This window comes from Trematosphaeria pertusa, assembly GCF_010094035.1.
Source record: "Trematosphaeria pertusa strain CBS 122368 unplaced genomic scaffold BU26scaffold_1, whole genome shotgun sequence".
NCBI classification, from domain to species: Eukaryota; Fungi; Ascomycota; class Dothideomycetes; order Pleosporales; family Trematosphaeriaceae; genus Trematosphaeria; species Trematosphaeria pertusa.
The window spans coordinates 3334816-3350892 of record NW_022987212.1 but is presented as its reverse complement, the minus strand read 5'-3'; the positions used below and the strand labels follow the sequence as shown (position 1 = coordinate 3350892).

At 54.6% G+C, this 16077-nt stretch overlaps 5 protein-coding genes across 5 annotated transcripts; 3 read left to right on the top strand and 2 right to left on the bottom strand.

Annotated features, from left to right (window-relative positions):
- Positions 1-1183: 1183 nt before the first annotated feature.
- BU26DRAFT_575120 (TauD-domain-containing protein) lies at positions 1184-2627 on the bottom strand (the record flags this gene model as incomplete). Its single annotated transcript, XM_033834344.1, has 5 exons — positions 1184-1678; positions 1729-2091; positions 2139-2338; positions 2391-2506; positions 2553-2627. 5 exons carry the CDS (start codon positions 2625-2627, stop codon positions 1302-1304), a joined length of 1131 nt encoding a protein of 376 aa, XP_033691813.1. The 3' UTR covers positions 1184-1301.
- A 991-nt stretch (positions 2628-3618) lies between these two features.
- Positions 3619-5749, top strand: BU26DRAFT_536806 (MFS general substrate transporter; the record flags this gene model as incomplete). The annotated part of the gene is made up of 9 exons (XM_033831372.1): positions 3619-3882; positions 3933-4156; positions 4258-4360; positions 4424-4559; positions 4615-4637; positions 4690-4831; positions 4879-5099; positions 5153-5670; positions 5725-5749. 9 exons carry the CDS (start codon positions 3619-3621, stop codon positions 5747-5749), a joined length of 1656 nt encoding a protein of 551 aa, XP_033691812.1.
- Positions 5750-5971: 222 nt separating this feature from the next.
- Positions 5972-8422, top strand: BU26DRAFT_29762 (kinase-like protein). Its single transcript, XM_033821737.1, has one exon. The coding sequence runs from the start codon at positions 6193-6195 to the stop codon at positions 8116-8118; it is 1926 nt and encodes a 641-aa protein (XP_033691811.1). The 5' UTR covers positions 5972-6192; the 3' UTR covers positions 8119-8422.
- Positions 8423-8460: 38 nt separating this feature from the next.
- BU26DRAFT_513578 (V-type ATPase) lies at positions 8461-10745 on the bottom strand. Its single transcript, XM_033827653.1, has 8 exons — positions 10512-10745; positions 10369-10453; positions 10299-10318; positions 10213-10248; positions 10000-10161; positions 9634-9950; positions 9309-9583; positions 8461-9259 (listed from the first exon to the last, which is right to left on the bottom strand). The coding sequence occupies exons 1-8, from the start codon at positions 10608-10610 to the stop codon at positions 8727-8729; spliced, it is 1527 nt and encodes a 508-aa protein (XP_033691810.1). The 5' UTR covers positions 10611-10745; the 3' UTR covers positions 8461-8726.
- Positions 10746-13262: 2517 nt separating this feature from the next.
- On the top strand, positions 13263-15783 carry BU26DRAFT_29614 (uncharacterized protein). Its single transcript, XM_033821713.1, has 5 exons — positions 13263-13363; positions 13410-14224; positions 14272-14565; positions 14613-14921; positions 14970-15783. Exons 2-5 carry the CDS (start codon positions 13427-13429, stop codon positions 15510-15512), a joined length of 1944 nt encoding a protein of 647 aa, XP_033691809.1. The 5' UTR covers positions 13263-13363; positions 13410-13426; the 3' UTR covers positions 15513-15783.
- The last annotated feature ends 294 nt before the right edge of the window (positions 15784-16077 follow it).

The following is a 16077-nucleotide window of genomic DNA, read 5'->3' as shown; positions in this document are numbered from 1 at the left end:
TTTGTTGGTGCCAGGCGGGGGTCCAAGATGTCTTGGTGGACCCCCGCCTGTTGGTGAAGGCGCAGTGTTTTGATTTGAGCCTGGCCCTAAGGTGTTAGCTGAGTTGACTGCGAGAAGGAAGAAAACATACCGGAGAGAGTGCCATGAGGCACCACCAACGCGCTCTTACGTCATTAGATCCCGGACCGGTCGCATAGCCCCTCATGGATAACTTCCCGCTCCACGCGCTTACGGCTTACGGCTGTTAACCTGCGACGAACGGCACTCCGAAGAGGTGGGGGACCCAGAGCCACTGCCAATTGCTATGCGACTGTCCGTCCGATCCATGACTGGCGCGGGGTCAGTGCGGGATGGCGCCCCGTGCGGCCCCAGCCCGCACTGACCCTGATGTTGATGAGAGCGGGTGGACTGCGAAGCACGTTAGTAGCTGAAGCTGAGGTGAGGTGAGGTAGAAGTGAGGTGAGGTAGAAGTGAGGTGGAGGTGAGGTGAGGTAGAGGTGAGGTGAGGTAGAGGTGAGGTGAGGTAGAGGTGAGGTGAGGTAGAGGTGAGGTGAGGTAGAGGTGAGGTGAGGTAGAGGTGAGGTGAGGTGAGAACATACCGGTGTCGGTCCCATGAGAGGATTTGAGTGGAAGGAAAAAGAAGTGAGAAGGGCGGGCGGGGAGGGATATATATACCCCACCAGCTCCGTCGCTTAGCGGGTGATTACGTGATTGAGCTTGGGCCATTTTCTGCCTGGGCAAGACGATTGTGGCCCGCGCGCCGCCTGAAGCGGTATGGCCGGGCGTTGCCTAGGTGAAGGAGACTACACGTGCGGATAGCGGCGGGGCAACAACAAACATTGTTGCAATGTTTGTTGTTGCCGATCATGCTCGGGAAATCTCTACGGCATTTTGTGCTTATGTTTATTTTGAAATCGACTTCGAGCGCGATAGAGAGACGTAGGAGTGATATCTTGGCGTGCAGCGCAGGGCATAGTAGTTGCCTTCAGGCGTATTACGGCTTTATCAGGGAGGGGCTAGGGAAGTTTTACAGACATTATGAGGTTTTCAGCTTGTGGGCGTGAAGACCTGCATGCTCTTGTAGGTCAATCCATGTATGTCGTGGTGGAGGGGCAGCTTTTCGGCGGCCAGGTGTGGCGAATCAGACGCGCAGCTCTCATCGATAGGAATTTACTCAGGATGACAACCATGCTCATCGTCGAGGACCTAGAAACCCACAACGCAATGTACATCGAAGTCATCAGAACGGCACGCTATGTCAACTCATTTATACGATCTGCGCCTCTGCAGTCGGCACTCTCTTAGCCTTCGAATGCGGTCTCATAAGGAGCCTCCGCCTGTGGGGTAATCCTCGCCAAATGCCTTCGCTGTCCGTCATCCCAATCCAAGAGCGCTGAATGCGCAGTAACACGATTGTCCCAAACGACAACAGTTCCAGGCGCCCACTTCACGCGAGCCTGGAAATCCTGGCCCTTGGCGATGTGGTCATAGAGGAACTTCAGCAGGAAGTCGCTCTCCTCCTTCTTGTACCCAATGATGCGACGGGTGAATTGTGGATTGACGAAGAGTGCCTTCTCACCGGTCGCAGGATGTGTGCGCACCAGTGGGTGGACGGAACTGACCGGCTCGCGACGGACAATACCACCCCGGTTCTTGCTGTTATCAGCCTGCTCGACAGCTGTTCACTGGTCAGGCCATGGACGATGAGATAGGAGACCTGGCACTTACCGGAATGGACCGCCTTCAGTCCATGGAGCCTCTTTCGGAACTCTGGAGAAAGCCGTCGATACGCCTCTGCCTGGTTGGCAAACAGTGTGTCGCCTCCTGCAACCGGTCCATCCAACAAGTACAGAAAGGTTGTTCCCGGTGGCTGTTTCTCGTAGGACACGTCGGAGTGCCACGTTACTGAATTCGTGCGCTCCTCGAAGAAATCACGAGCGGTCGTATCCTCCGCTCCACGGTGAACGAGGTGGACCTCCGGGTATCCAGCCGGAGCGCCAGAAGTCGGGTGGATGTGATGACGGCCAAAGTACCCTCCAAAATTGAGGGCGTCTTTGATCGGGATATCGGCAAAGTCTTGGTCTCGAAAGGCTACACCGCGTCAGCGACAGCCATTTTGGAATGGATGCCGAACTTACCGACGACCTTCTTCTGCGCGACGAACAGCGCCAACTCATTCTTGCCGGAATCGGTGAGCTTGCTCAACTGAACGCCAGTGATCTCTACTCCGATGTTCGCCGTTAGATCAGTAACGCCCGCACCTTTGAGAAGATTTGGGAAGCGAGGATCCGCATCTCTCCCATGCTCATAATGCTCGAAAGCTTCCAATGGAGGATATCTTGCCACCAGTCAGTTACTGTGCTACGCTCAGCTCAACGAGTACGACTAACTTCTTTTCGGCGTCCCAAACTGGGAGGTAGAGTGGGTATCTGGCTGGTGGCTGTTTACCAGTGCCCTTGAGCTCGGCATCCTCTCTGAAGGCTGTGGGGCCGCCAATGAATGCCTCCTACTATCTTAGCCGCTGCTGGACTGACTGTCAGGTATGATTGTACCTTGTATTCACCGGTGCCCGATTTGCTGTAGTGGACAGCAGGTTGAGGAGATGTATCAACGAGAGCAGGAGCCATGGCGATACTTTGGATTCAGGTGTGTGTCTTGTTTGTTCGTCAAGACTTCAGCACACTTCCTCTATCTCAAGCGACCCTCAACGCTCTCTTATATGCGATCGACCCATGTTAGCTGCGGTATGTTCACTTGGCATCGCACGCAGCGGCATCACAAACCAAAGCGGGGCACGCGCAAGCCATCCTTTATCGGATCGAGACCACGCTATTCAGCATCGGGTAGCTGCATCCTGGACATAGACGCTCATTGCTCCTAGGTATTGCCGAAAATTTCGGAACCGGATCCTGGACATTCGCCATCGATAACTTTGTTGCATCATTCGCTCAATCGAGTTGGCGTCAAATGGCATTAGGTATGCACGGCATCGTATCATGGACTATCAGCGTAGGCCAAGGTCTATGAGCAGGAAGCCATTCGACGGTGCCAAGCTCATCCACAGAGACTCGGCTATTGCTTCTCGGCTCTTCTTCTATCATTCGAAAAAGTTTATCATACGTTTTAAGCTTATCTTTGAGCCCAGGGCCGTCGGGGAGGTGGTTCGCTCAGAAATGTCGTTAGCCCCCCAGCCAATCACGCAATTCCCCATCAACGGCAATCACAACAAATCAACCTCAGGCATTCAAACCTAGATACCTATCATTTAACACGTCATCGGCCATCCCTTTTACGTGCTTACAGGGGAGCTACACTACCTCGGCACATAGAGGTACAGCTCATTGTCCAGACCGCACGGGAGGGTGGACCAACGTGACATGATATGGTGGCTGTCAACAAGAAGTCGCCACGCATGTTCTGCTACTCGGAAATGTCGTACTATGTGGTAGCCAGCCTCTCAGGGACCCCCACGACCTGGTAGCCGGAATGAGAAACACGACCACTGGCCCATGAGTCGGTCGCAAAGAGAGTCACATATAAAGTACGGGAGCTGGGCTGGTCCGACATTCCATTCCGACGCACACTGCATCTTACTCTATTCCGCCATATTGGAACAGGATGACTAAATCTCCCCTTACGGCAGCACCGCCCATTGCGGTGGTGCCTGACGTTGCCAAGTCTAACGTTGATGTCAGTGCCAGTGCCAGCGAGACCGAACTGTCTCACTCCGATGCGAAGACAAGAGAACGAAGTGGAGTCACGTTTGATACAGCTGGCCTTGGTCCGCAGCTCTACAAACCAATCGAGAAGTACGAGGGCAAGCACAGATACGACCCCGATTTCGAGTGGGAGCCGGAGGAAGAAAGGAAAGTGGTGAGGAAGGTAAGAAGAACCACTCTGCGATCCGAGCCTGTCATGCTGACCTACTCCAGATTGATAAGAAAATCTGCACCTGGGTCTGCTTGATGTTCTTCGCCCTCCAGCTAGATCGTGGAAATATCTCCCAAGCCTTGAGTGACAACCTGCTGAGCGACTTGAAGCTCAACACGAACGACTACAACTATGGGCAAACAATCTTCTACGTCAGCTTCTTGGCTGCCGAGTTGCCGTCGCAACTCATCAGCAAGAAGCTGGGTCCGGATAACTGGATCCGTAAGTCCCAGTTCTTAACTGTCACTTCTCGGGCGCTAACTTTCCTCAGCCATCCAAATGTGAGCGGCAAGCGGGTGTGGCTAGGCGAGACTGACAGCTTGGCAGGGTATCGTGGAGTCTTGTCGCCAGTATGCAAGCTTTCTTGAGTGGTCGTAAATCGTTCTACGCATGCCGTGCGCTTCTGGGACTCATCGAGGGCGGCTTCATTGTAAGTACCGACCTTTCTCCGTTTTCTAACGGTAGTGTAGATGGTGATGCTGATCGAATCCAGCCCGATAACATTCTCTATCTCTCGTACTTCTACACTGGCTGGGAGCTGCCGGCAAGATTGAGCTGGTTCTGGGTCTCGTACCAGTCCACACAGATTGTGTCCGCATTCCTAGCTTACGGCATTCTTCGTCTTCGCGGTAATCCTTATCTGTTCCTGATGTACTCTGCTGTCCCGGTGCTGACCATGCGTAGGTCACAATGGAATGGAAGGATGGGTATGTCTCACCCTGTGCATAGTCCGCACAGCACACTAACATGCCCTTCTAGCGATGGCTCTTTGCGCTCGAAGGAATGCTTACGGGTCTCATTGGTATCGTGTCTTGGTTCTACCTACCGCCGTCGCCTACGCAGACAGCTAGCAAGTTCCGCGGGAAGAATGGCTGGTTCAATGAGCGAGAGGAGAAGATCAGTCAGTGCAACGCCTTTGCATCCGGTGTGCTTACTAACCAGCAACAGTGGTAAACCGCATTCTTCGAGACGATCCGTCAAAGGGCGACATGCACAACCGCCAGGCGTTGTCTTTCAGGATGTTCTGGGAGTGCATCAAAGACTACCATATGTGGCCCATTTATCTACTGGGCTTATCATGGCTCATTCCCTCGTCACCCATGACATCCTACCTCACGCTCCAGCTTCGAGCAATCGGCTTCGATACCTTCCAGACCAACCTCCTCACTGTACAGCTACCCCTTCTCTCTCATACATCGCAGCGATCACTGACACTGGACAGATCCCAGCTTACGTCATCTTCATTCTCCAACTCCTCTTCTGGACTTGGATCTCTGAAAAGATCAACGAACGCTTCCTCATCGGCCTTTGCTCGCAGATCTGGGTCCTCCCCCTCGTCATCGCCCTCGAATTCCTCCCCAAAACCGCCTCATCGTGGTCTCGCTGGAGCCTCTCCACACTTCTCGTCGGACACCCATATGTGCATGCCATTCTCGTCGCCATCACCTCGCGCAACGCTGGCACAGTGCGCACGCGCACCGTCGCTTCGGCTATGTACAATATGTGCGTGCAGGCTAGCAGCATCATCTCGCAGAACATCTATCGTGATGACGATAAGCCGCTGTATAGGAGGGGAAACAAGGTGCTCATTGCGATTACGGTGTATAACTTTGTACTGTTTATAGGCGCAAAGGTGTATTATACGACGATTAATCGGAGGAGGGAGAGGGTTTGGGGAGGGATGAGCAAGGACGAGAAGGAGAGGTATTTAGAGACGACGTCGGATAAGGGGAACAAGCGGTAAGTTGATGCGCACTCTAGAGGAGACATTTACGAGTGCTGATGAGCTGATAGGCTCGATTTCCGTTTCGCGCACTGATCTTGGTCTCCCAATGGCCCGGATCCGTCGACCAACTTCTCAAACGGCTTATGCTGCGTGTCGAACATATGATTGGCTTAGTTTCCTTCTATGCGCAAGTTGATTTGTTCAGAGTGAGCCTTACGGAGCCTCGTAGCCGTGGCGTTGCTCTCTCAGCAACGTCATTGGTGCGATTGTTCGCTTTGCGCTTGTGGCTGCAGGAAGGCGCGATGAAGGGTGGCTGTGCAAGACTTCACCACATTTCCACTACAGCCGCCTCTCAACCTTCTTTCTTCCACTACTTTGAATACAATTCTACATTGCTCATTAATCCCATTGCCGAATCACTCGTACCCCGTGATTATTCTCCCTGAGACGAACCGCAGCGGCAAGCCGAGTACAGCTGCCTTCAGCTGGCCGCCAAACCTCAGCCTCGTGGGAAGCCTCCCCTCATCGGCTCGAAAATGGAAGCGACCGAGGCTTTAAATCCCAATCGACTAAAGGATGTTCCTACGGCGGTATTGCCACTTCAGCAAGACACACTCGAATTGACTTTAGAGTCTCTGCCACAAGACCGCGAGGCTATCCTTGGTGCATTGATGATAAGAACGCCGTCTTCATACTCCTTCCCAAATGCCACCAGGTCCAAACGTCTACGGGTCCAGATCCCCTGTCTCGTTCTCAACGCCTCGAGTTCCGACTGTATTGAGGTCGACTCTATTAGTCCCGATGGCTCCCTCTTAGCAACCTACTTTGTGCCCATACCGATGGGAATCATCAGCCTGACGGCTACCGTGTGTGCATTCATCGATCCCGGCATCGTGATGGACCTGAAGAACCTCGTGACGGAGCTGCTATGGATGGGAATTGGTGGCGCACAATGGGACAAAGCCCTCGCGAGGAAGCCATCCGTTTGTCCCGAAGGCTCTTACTCCTCCCCAACGCTTATAGCAATCCAATCCGCTAGCGGGTTTTCATTGAAACGCGTGGCTATGCCATGTAGCCGGCCTGGCACCGACCCTGTTGCCGAACCTGTTGCCCAACCCCTTCCCATTCGTTTCTCGCACCACCAGTACTCTTATAAGGCGTCTTCGACATCGACTTGGATCTCTTCGAAGACCAGCACGAGCTCTACGGCTACATTCACGACCGCTAGCAGTCGGGCCTCATACGTGACTGCTACATCTACGAACAGTCACTCGCGCTCTGCTTCCAGAATCCGCAACAGGTCAATGGCAATCCCCGAAGAACTTGCCGTCTCAAACGTATCGGGATCATTGGTCAAACTAAGCGTGGAATACGAGCAACAGCTGCAGGAGAAAGAGCTCGTACAGCCTTTTGATCAAGAGCTGAATTGGTCCGGAAAGGGGCAGCACACAGTCTACCTGCCAAACGAAGAGATTCCTCTCAAGGTTTTAGCTCAGCTGGGTGCGTCCAGCTCCGCAATCGTCGACAAAGTCCTTTGTCGCCGTATTGCCCTGGCAAGGAAGACAATGAGATGCACGCGCAAGTGGGGAGTATCGGATGCCATAGGCGAGGTATATCATCTGCAGAATCTTCGACACTTCCACATCATCCAGCTGGTCGGATCCTATCTTCAAGCACGGAACCTCGCCCTACTCATGTATCCCGCGGCCGATTGCCATCTCGGCACCTTCTTAGAAGATACAGCGGAGATGCTAGACGACTATCGAATTGCGTACCCTATTGGGCAGCATTTTTCTCCTCGGACGCATTTCCTAGCCTCCAGCTTGGGTTGCCTGGCTTCTGCAGTGGCGTATGTACACGAGAATACCACGAAGCACATGGATATTAAGCCGCAAAACATTTTAGTCCGAAAGATCTGCGAGCAATCCTCATCCTCAACCGAGCATCACTGGTGGCGCGTGTACCTCGCCGATTTCGGCCTCTCACGCTCATTCGCATCCCAAGACCACAGCCAAACCGACGGGCCCACGTCACGAACGCCGAAATACTGCGCCCCCGAACAGTACAGTTACGACTTTCGCGGTCGTTCAGCCGACATATTCCCCCTTGGCTGCGTCTACACCGAGATCCTCACTGTAGTAGCCGGATTGCAACCGCACGAATTCGCAGATTTTCGTCGCGGCGATGGGCAAGATGAGTCCTTCCACGGGAATCTCGACAGGGTGACAGAATGGGTGACGACCAAGCTGGCGCCTGGAGAAGAGTGGTCCACTTCGCAATCGTTACAGATTCTGATCCTGGAGATGTTGCTCGTGGATCCGACGAAACGACCTACCGCTGCCTCCGTTGTAAAGTTTTTCAGCGAGGAAAGTAATTATCGCTTCCGGCTCAAAGGATGCTGTGGACAGAAGCCGGAGCCTTATGTCGCTTACCAATCCACTCCTGTTGAAGACGTCTGGTAGTTCTTGAGAGCGGGTTCGGCTGGTTCAACTCATTCTTTGGCTCCCAGGGCATTTGAAAACCGACAAACCGCCTCTCTGCGTAACGTTCACATAATCATCCGCAAAAGCTTGGAATCGACGCCATCATGGCTACTTCACCGTCATATCAGCCAATTCTTGCCCAGGCAGTAGGAGTATGCCGTGGCTACAGTTCGAAGCTCCTGGAAATATCAGCAAGCCAAGCGCACGCTCGTATAAGATCTACCCGGCCTCCCTTATGTGAGACTTCTGCACTCTCATTGGGCCTTTCCGACTCCCATCAACGCACGACGCATTTGCACCTTGGCAAATGGCAAATGGCATCCCACACCGACAAGGTGTTCCAATCTCGCTAGGATTCGAACTGCTGTTTTTAACGCGAAACACAATCGAGATACGCGTACCTCCTCGCCATCAGACAAAGCCTCAGATGCCGGAAAAACCAGTGGCTGCATTCATATATACTCAATACAAAAACCACACGACATCGCTTGCTGTTCAGATATCCTCTCGACGCATACATCTGCTCTCATGTCTATCGACCAGGAGAAAATGGAGAGCTCATCGGTTTGACCCTGGCACCTCTACACTCACACATCGATCAAATTCTCATCCTGGCCTTCGCCTGAGTTATCCCTGGTATCCTTATTTCCCTTCTTCTTCCTATCGCCGTCCGTCCTACTCCTAGCATAGTACTGGTCGAGAACCTTGGCCGGAATACGGTTGAGCAGCTCCTTGGGGTAGATCCTAAGCAAAGACCAGGCCAGATCCAGCGACTCGAAGATAGTTCGAGATTCATAGGCGGACTGCGTGATGAAGGTGCGCTCGAACTTGTCGAGGAACTCGAGAGATAGTTTGTCTTCGGACGACAGAGCCTCCTCACCGACGACAGCTTTCATAGCGGCGGCGTCACGACCGATGGCGTATTTGGCGTAGAGTTGGTTGGAGACATCGCCGTGGTCTTTCCGTGTGCGACCTTCGCCGATGGCGGACTTCATGAGACGGGAGAGAGACGGGAGGACGTTAATCGGCGGATAGACACCCTTGTTGTGGAGCTGACGGTCGACAAAGATCTGGCCTTCCGTAATGTAGCCAGTCAAATCGGGAATGGGATGGGTGATATCTGCCTAGTGTCAGCTTCGGATTTTGATGTTCGAAGATGCCGAACATACCGTCGTTAGGCATAGTCAGGATTGGGATCTGGGTGATGGAGCCATTTCGTCCTTCCACACGTCCAGCTCGCTCATAGATGGTGGACAAATCTGTGTACATGTAGCCAGGATAACCACGTCGACCGGGCACTTCTTCTCGGGCAGCGGAGACCTCACGCAGGGCATCGCAGTACGAGGACAGATCGGTGAGAATAACCAAGACGTGCTTCTCGAGCTGGTATGCGTAGTATTCGGCGGTGGTGAGGGCGAGACGAGGGGTAATGATACGCTCGATGCTGCGCGGGATTAGCGAGGGTGTACGCCGTAGGGTCGCTCTTGAACTCACGTTGGGTCGTTTGCCAGGTTCAGGAATAGCGTGACGCGCTCCATACTGCCGTTCTCCTCAAAGTCCCTCGTGAAGAAGCGACTCGTCTCTAAGTTGACACCCATGGCGCCGAAGACAATGGAGAAGTTCTCCTCATGACCGTCGTGAACGTCCTTTGTAGGCTTGCCGACTAAACCGGCTTGTCGACAAATCTGGGCAGCGATTTCGTTATGCGGCAGACCAGCGGCGGAGAAGATGGGGATCTTCTGGCCACGGGCGATGGAGTTCATGGTGTCGATGGCGGAGATACCGGTCGAGATCATTTCTTCGGGATACACCTAAGCGCTGTTAACCTCCATGGACCGAATGCCGAGATAGTTGCCTTACACGAGAGTAGGGGTTGATAGGACTGCCGTTGATATCGAGGTAATCCTCCGCAAGCACCTTGGGTCCCTTGTCGATAGCTCTGCCAGATCCGTCGAAGATGCGACCAAGCATGTCCTCGGACACACCAAGCTTCAAGCTGTGGCCCGTAAACTCGACTTTCGTCTGCTAGGGTCAGATATGCTCCGTTGCCTGGTGTTATAGTATGTTATGTACCTTCTTTACGTCGATGCCTGTTGTGCCTTCAAAGACCTGCGCCGCGATTAGATATATAGTTTTATAGAGAGTTGCAAGACGGCTACCTGGACGACTGCCCTGTTTCCTGCAGCTCATATTAGCAGCGCGATAACGTAGGCCATGTAGACGGCCCACCTCGAGCTTCCAGGACCTGCCCAGACCGCTCCGAGCCATCGGGGAGCGTCAAAGACACGATCTCATTGTACTTTGGAAATTTGACCTGTCAGGCTGGCGCGTTAGCTCCTACGTCCACTATCTGAGCTCCGGGAGCTACCGACACTCTCGAGAATGACCAATGGTCCGTTTACGCCGCCGATGGTGTTGTACCGTATCCGCGGCTGGACCTTCATCATTCGGGGGTCCACGATGTCAGGCATGGCGGCGGCTGTGCTGAGTGACAAGAACGAGATTTGAGAGCGCTCCGAAGAAGTATTAGAGCCGCAACGGAGTATTTGCTCGCGGCGTGGCGGGTGCTAGAGCTGCGTCGTCAAAGTGGGAGGAGCTCTGGCCGGGGTTGGCGCAGCTCGAGAAACGTCAGTGCGGTCGGTGCGGGACAGATGACCGCATGACTAAGCGACGATAAGCGCAGCTCTGAAGAAGCAAAGAATCTGGCACTTGACACCGCTGGCTGCACTGAAATAGAAATAGAAGATATCACCTCTCTTTTCCAACATCTCAGAACACATCAAGGTTGCGACACAGCGCCACGCAACGCTAGGAGATGCCTGGTCGCGGCATCAAGTATTGAGCATGAATTCACAAAGGCGAAGGCGAAGTCAGTCACAAGAGGGGCAGGGTACCCCAAAACATTTGGCATTAGAGTCTATCCATGTCACCGTTCAGCTATGGTACGCAGCGTAAATCAACGATGCACCAGAATTCTCCAAAGCCCGCAGCTATGGAATCTCTGGGTTCACCATGATGCCTCCACCCGAGGATACACCTATCACTCTCGTTAGCAATGAGACTGTAGCGAGAAGAGAACAAAGCGTGGTATAGAAGGCAGGAGATCAGACATCCAAGGAAGGATTCGCGCTCATCGACGGTGTGCTAAATTGGGTCTGGCAGAGGCCGCCATAGCGTGGAAACTGCGAATGTGGAATGGTTTTCATCATGATATTGAACAGGGAGACGAAGAGAGAATTTACACTAACCCGGGGAGCGTGGAGTGCTGCAGCTCCTGCAGTCAGTATCCTGGAAGAAATCTCTTCATGAGGGCCCAGTATGCTCGCACATGCATATTCCTCGACGAGGCGGCCCGGAATGGGAGCTCAAACCGCGCGTTGTCCGTTCCTCCGGTCTATCGCGCGGGACGGGCTACGGAGCGGGCTACGGAGCGGGCGTGGCTAGCCGAGCATCTTTGTCGTGTACAATAGGCCCCGTGCTGGAGAACATGGCGGACCCATGGTGAAGCCACCTGTCTCCATGCGAAGGAAGGGACCTAAGAGGTTGATCAGCATCCGCTTCCCCCACGAGGACTAGAAGATCAAGGCAAGTGGTGAGGTCAGACGAAGGTACTGGCAAGTAGCAGGCACCCTGCGAGAGGCGCCCGGACAGCGTAGTTTTCTTCAAGGACGACTCCGTTGGGAAAAGAAGAAGTTGGGGTATCATCACTCCAGGGCGCGCGGAAGAGAGCTGGGAGATACTCACCTGAGATTCATTTAGCTGTGGCGCCAGCGAGACACTCGAGATGAAGTCTATGCCCTGTGCAGGGGCAGCTAAGAAGGCGGCAGACATGCTGCTGCATTGCGGACCGGCACGATAGCCATCAATGGCGGTGCAAGGGCAAGGGAAAATTGTCGAAGACGATGATTGTGAGGTGAAGATTCGGCGATGGAATTTCGGTGCGGAAAAAGCTGGGAGCTCGCGCTCGGACCACATGCCAAGTCTCACGTGAGAGTACGGTAATAAATTTTGCGCTTGCTCATCAGCGGAGGCCACAGGGTCCGTCAGGGTGCGTGTCGCCCAAATAATCGCGCGGAGACTGCCAAAGCGGAGAACAGCATTTGCCAGCTGGCGTGCCTGCGTGCAGCGAGCTCCTGGGCCTGGGTTTCGCAGCTTTTGGGGTGCAAAATCAGGAGGTGCAGGCCGGATAGATTACCTGGCGGGTGGCTGGGCAGGTGTTGAGGGTAAGGAAAGCGCCCCCTTGAGTTAGACAGGTGCAGCCGATCGGCGTCTCGTCTTCCCACCAGGCCATGCGCCCATCTCTCACGACAACTCCGCTATCGACCACGCCCGCGTCCCCAACTCCACGAGCCGCCCTCGACCCTGCGCGCCAGCGAATGCCTCGCCGCCCCCGACGCGCCCCCTAGACAGCTCTGCGGCGCCCATTGCAGCCGCTGCCCGCCGCATCTCACGCCCGGCACCGCTCTGCCAGCGGGACGGATGCGCGACAACACCGCACGACTCTATCCAGCGCCAGACCTGGCAGCTCCCTCCGCCGCCTCCGCCCAGCGGTCCTGATCGCGTGCGCTGCCTCTTGCGCGACCCCGTCCCAGCAGACGTCGCCGTCGCATCTCAGCCCCGGCACCTGCCGGCCGTCGGCAGAGCATCGCTCGTCGTCCCGACCGCCATCTGCGCGACAGGCGGCCTCTCCGTTCGGTTCTTGCACAAGAGCTGGGCATTGGTTCCGGCTTCTGCTGACTTGCCGAAATTATCGCAAACGGCTTCCGTCACCCTCTTCCTCGTCGGCTCCCAGCGAGATCCCTCACGGGCATGCGTGTTCTGTGAGCGATAGCATATTCTTTGCATAACATCTCACGGGACCTTTTTGTTCTTCTCGCGCTTCGACTCCTCGGTCGCGACCGGCGGATACTTCTCCGCAAGATAGCCCAAGGCCGGTGGCGGCTATTGGCGCAAGCAAGATGATGCAAGCGACGTCCTTTCCGCAGAATCCCGCCATGCAAGGCATGCCTCCGGGGCCAATGATGGGAGGGCCGGGCCCAGGTCATCATATGCAACCGGGGATGCAGATGCACCCCGGGGTATCAGGGCCGAACGGTCCCGTTAGCCAGCCAGGACCTATGATGGGCATGCAGCCAGGCGTTGGACCCAACGCGCATGCTCTCTCGCATCTTCAGCCACAGCATGCGCACATGTTTCAACAGCAGCAACACCCTGGCATGAGTAGGTACTCTGAATCACCCTCGACCCGCGTTTGCTGACATACCCCTCAGTCAACCAGGCGGCGCTCATGCAGCAGCACAGAAATGCTCAACAGCAAGCGGCCCTCATGCGACAGCAGCAACAGCAGCAGCAGATGCTCGCGCAGCAGAACGGTATGCAGATGGGCTTCCCAAACCAAATGGGCAACATGGGCCCCCAGCAGATGGCCGCGTTGCAACAGAACATGGGACAACCTTTTGTCCAACTCCCTCCACACCTGCGTCAACAGATGCAGCAGCAGCAAGCCATGCAACAGCAGCAGCAGCAGCAGACGAGCAATCCCCAGCAAGCAGCAGCCATAGCGCATGCCCAGCAACAAGCGCTTCAAGCCCAAGCTCAAGCCCACGCGCAGCAAGCACAGCATAGCCAGCCGCCTCAAATGCAACAGCAGCAGGCCATCGCCATGCAGCATGCTCAATCGCAACAGAGCAACCACAGCCAGTCCGGAAACCAAGGGCCACCAGCAACCTCACAGCCTCCCCAAGGACCTTTGCGACCTCCGTCAGCCATGAGCCATCAAGCTTCCCCTGCCCGTCAGCCGACACCGCAACAGCCGCAACAGTCAGGGCCACAACCACCACAGCAGACACCGGCACCTAACCAACCTCCGAACATGCCTCAGCAGCCCACTCAACAACCGCAGAACCAGCCTCAGATGCAGCAGCGCAATCCGGCCATGGCCTCGCAACAAGCGCAAGCGCAAGCTGCCCAAGCCGCAAACGCCGCAAACGCCGCACGACTGGCGATGATGAGACAGCCTCCTCCCACTTCAGGGCACGGCACATTGAAACTGATGTTATTCGTCGACCAGCTCGGGAAATTTAATGTGAGCGTTTTCCGTTGATATATATCTCCTAAACTAACATGATATAGGTCTCCCGAGGCCCCGACGTGAACGCCATCGGTCACTGGCAGGGTTTCGTAGACAAGTTCTTCTCTGATAGTGGCTCGTTCATACATGTCATCTGCTCAGCCACATCCGAGAGAACTAAGCTATTTGAGATAGTCTACGCCGCGATGCCTCGTTATTTCTACACCCAGTTCAACACTGAGGTGGAGAATCTGCAGATTACTCTGGACGGAGCGGCTGAGAAGACGTCACCCACCGAGACCAAAGTTACCTGCGAACGGGCAAAGTTCATCTACACGTACAAGAACCAGTGCCAGGTGAGACTTGCGCCTTTCTGTTTGTTTGCCTCTGCTGATCCGTCTAGGTCGTATGCCAAGGGAAATTAACCGCATTCTGGGCCGGCTCGGAGAAGATGGAATGGCTACAATTCGAGTCGCAGGGACACCAACAGTACCTACCGCGTTCTCTCCTGGAGTCCCTGTTTGAGGAGCCACCGATCAATCCTCTCTCGCTAACACAGTCACCCCGCTTGAATAAGTCATCGGCAAAGCAAAAGCAGCAGCAGCAGCGAGCCGCACAAGTTCCCCAGGAGCTCGTGATAACACAGTCGAAACTCCCCTCCGCAGGCATAACAGACTGGGGTTTGCCACCCGCACTACAGTCCTATCTTGAGGTGAGCTGCTTCACAGCAACAGTCCCTGTACCCACTGACCCTCGTCAGATCTACGAGACGATGAATAACATGACTAGTCTCATGGCTCACTACCTGGACAACCCGGCCTTGCCCCCTGCTACAGCGATGAATAACTGGTGTCAGATGATGTCTACTAGCCAAGGCATCGCCGGTCAGAATCCGAACCAGATGCAGGGTGGCAATATGCCTCCAAACCAGGGGATGCCGCACCCTCCACAACCCGGAATGCCCCCAGGGGCACGGACGCCGTCCGGAATGGGCCAACCCGGAATGCCTCCGAACCAGCAGTTCATGTCTCCAGCCATGCAGAACGCTCTCCTCCCGAACGGCAACATGAGCTCGCCTCATCTCATGCACACACCGTCACCCGCCTCACACCCGATGGTCACCCAGCATAGCCAGAGTTCCAACACGGCTAGCGTGAGCACTTCTCCAAACGTCAACGCCAAGCGACGGAGAAGTACGGCAAAAATGGATGGCGATGACGGAGGCGGGGACGTGAATGGCGCACCAAAGATCAAGCAGAGCCCACGGGTAGGAGGCAACAAGAGGGTGAAGGCCAACAACTAGGACTTAGATGCCTTCTACTACTTCTTTGGCGTGCTGGAGTAGTTGCTCTGGTCTAGTTCCCCTGTTCAGCATTCCCACACCCCATCCATGTTTGTATAGCGTGGCGTTGCGTCAATTTCTTTCCATCACTTTCTCACATACTTCACTCATGTCTATGCTTTTTCTACCTATCGGCCAGGGTGGAGTTTCCCCTTTCATACCTTGGGTTGGCAGTTTGTGTGCTCATGGAGTTTTTTCGGATCGAGGGACACATTTGTGGGCATTTTCCTTGGTCTTGTCGCATATTCCATTTCCCTCATATCTGCGCGAGCTGCTCTCGAGCGCCAAGTGGCCAGGCTCTTTTCATTTTCTTTGATAAGTAATTTCTTGTATATTATGGCAACTCGCTCTGGGGTTTGCGGAGTGGGTGATGGAAGGGAAAACGGGCGGTGCTGTATTTGCGATTGATTTGAGCTGAGTTAGACGCATGTGCGTCTAAGAGAGATGGCGCGCATGCGGCGGTCAAAGACTCCTTCAAGATTATCTATGGAATCAAGATGTTATGACTTTTAGTTCAACAATTGTG

Coding starts and splice junctions, on each gene's coding strand:
- BU26DRAFT_29762 (XM_033821737.1), top strand. CDS start 6,193: ATGGAAGCGACCGAGGCTTTAAATCCCAATCGACTAAAGGATGTTCCT.
- BU26DRAFT_513578 (XM_033827653.1), bottom strand. CDS start 10,610: ATGCCTGACATCGTGGACCCCCGAATGATGAAGGTCCAGCCGCGGATA. Junction 10,319..10,368: donor GCAGGTCCTGGAAGCTCGAG/GTGGGCCGTCTA, acceptor TATGAGCTGCAG/GAAACAGGGCAGTCGTCCAG. Junction 9,584..9,633: donor AACCTGGCAAACGACCCAAC/GTGAGTTCAAGA, acceptor AATCCCGCGCAG/CATCGAGCGTATCATTACCC.
- BU26DRAFT_29614 (XM_033821713.1), top strand. CDS start 13,427: ATGCAGCAGCACAGAAATGCTCAACAGCAAGCGGCCCTCATGCGACAG. Junction 14,566..14,612: donor CGTACAAGAACCAGTGCCAG/GTGAGACTTGCG, acceptor TGATCCGTCTAG/GTCGTATGCCAAGGGAAATT. Junction 14,922..14,969: donor CACTACAGTCCTATCTTGAG/GTGAGCTGCTTC, acceptor GACCCTCGTCAG/ATCTACGAGACGATGAATAA.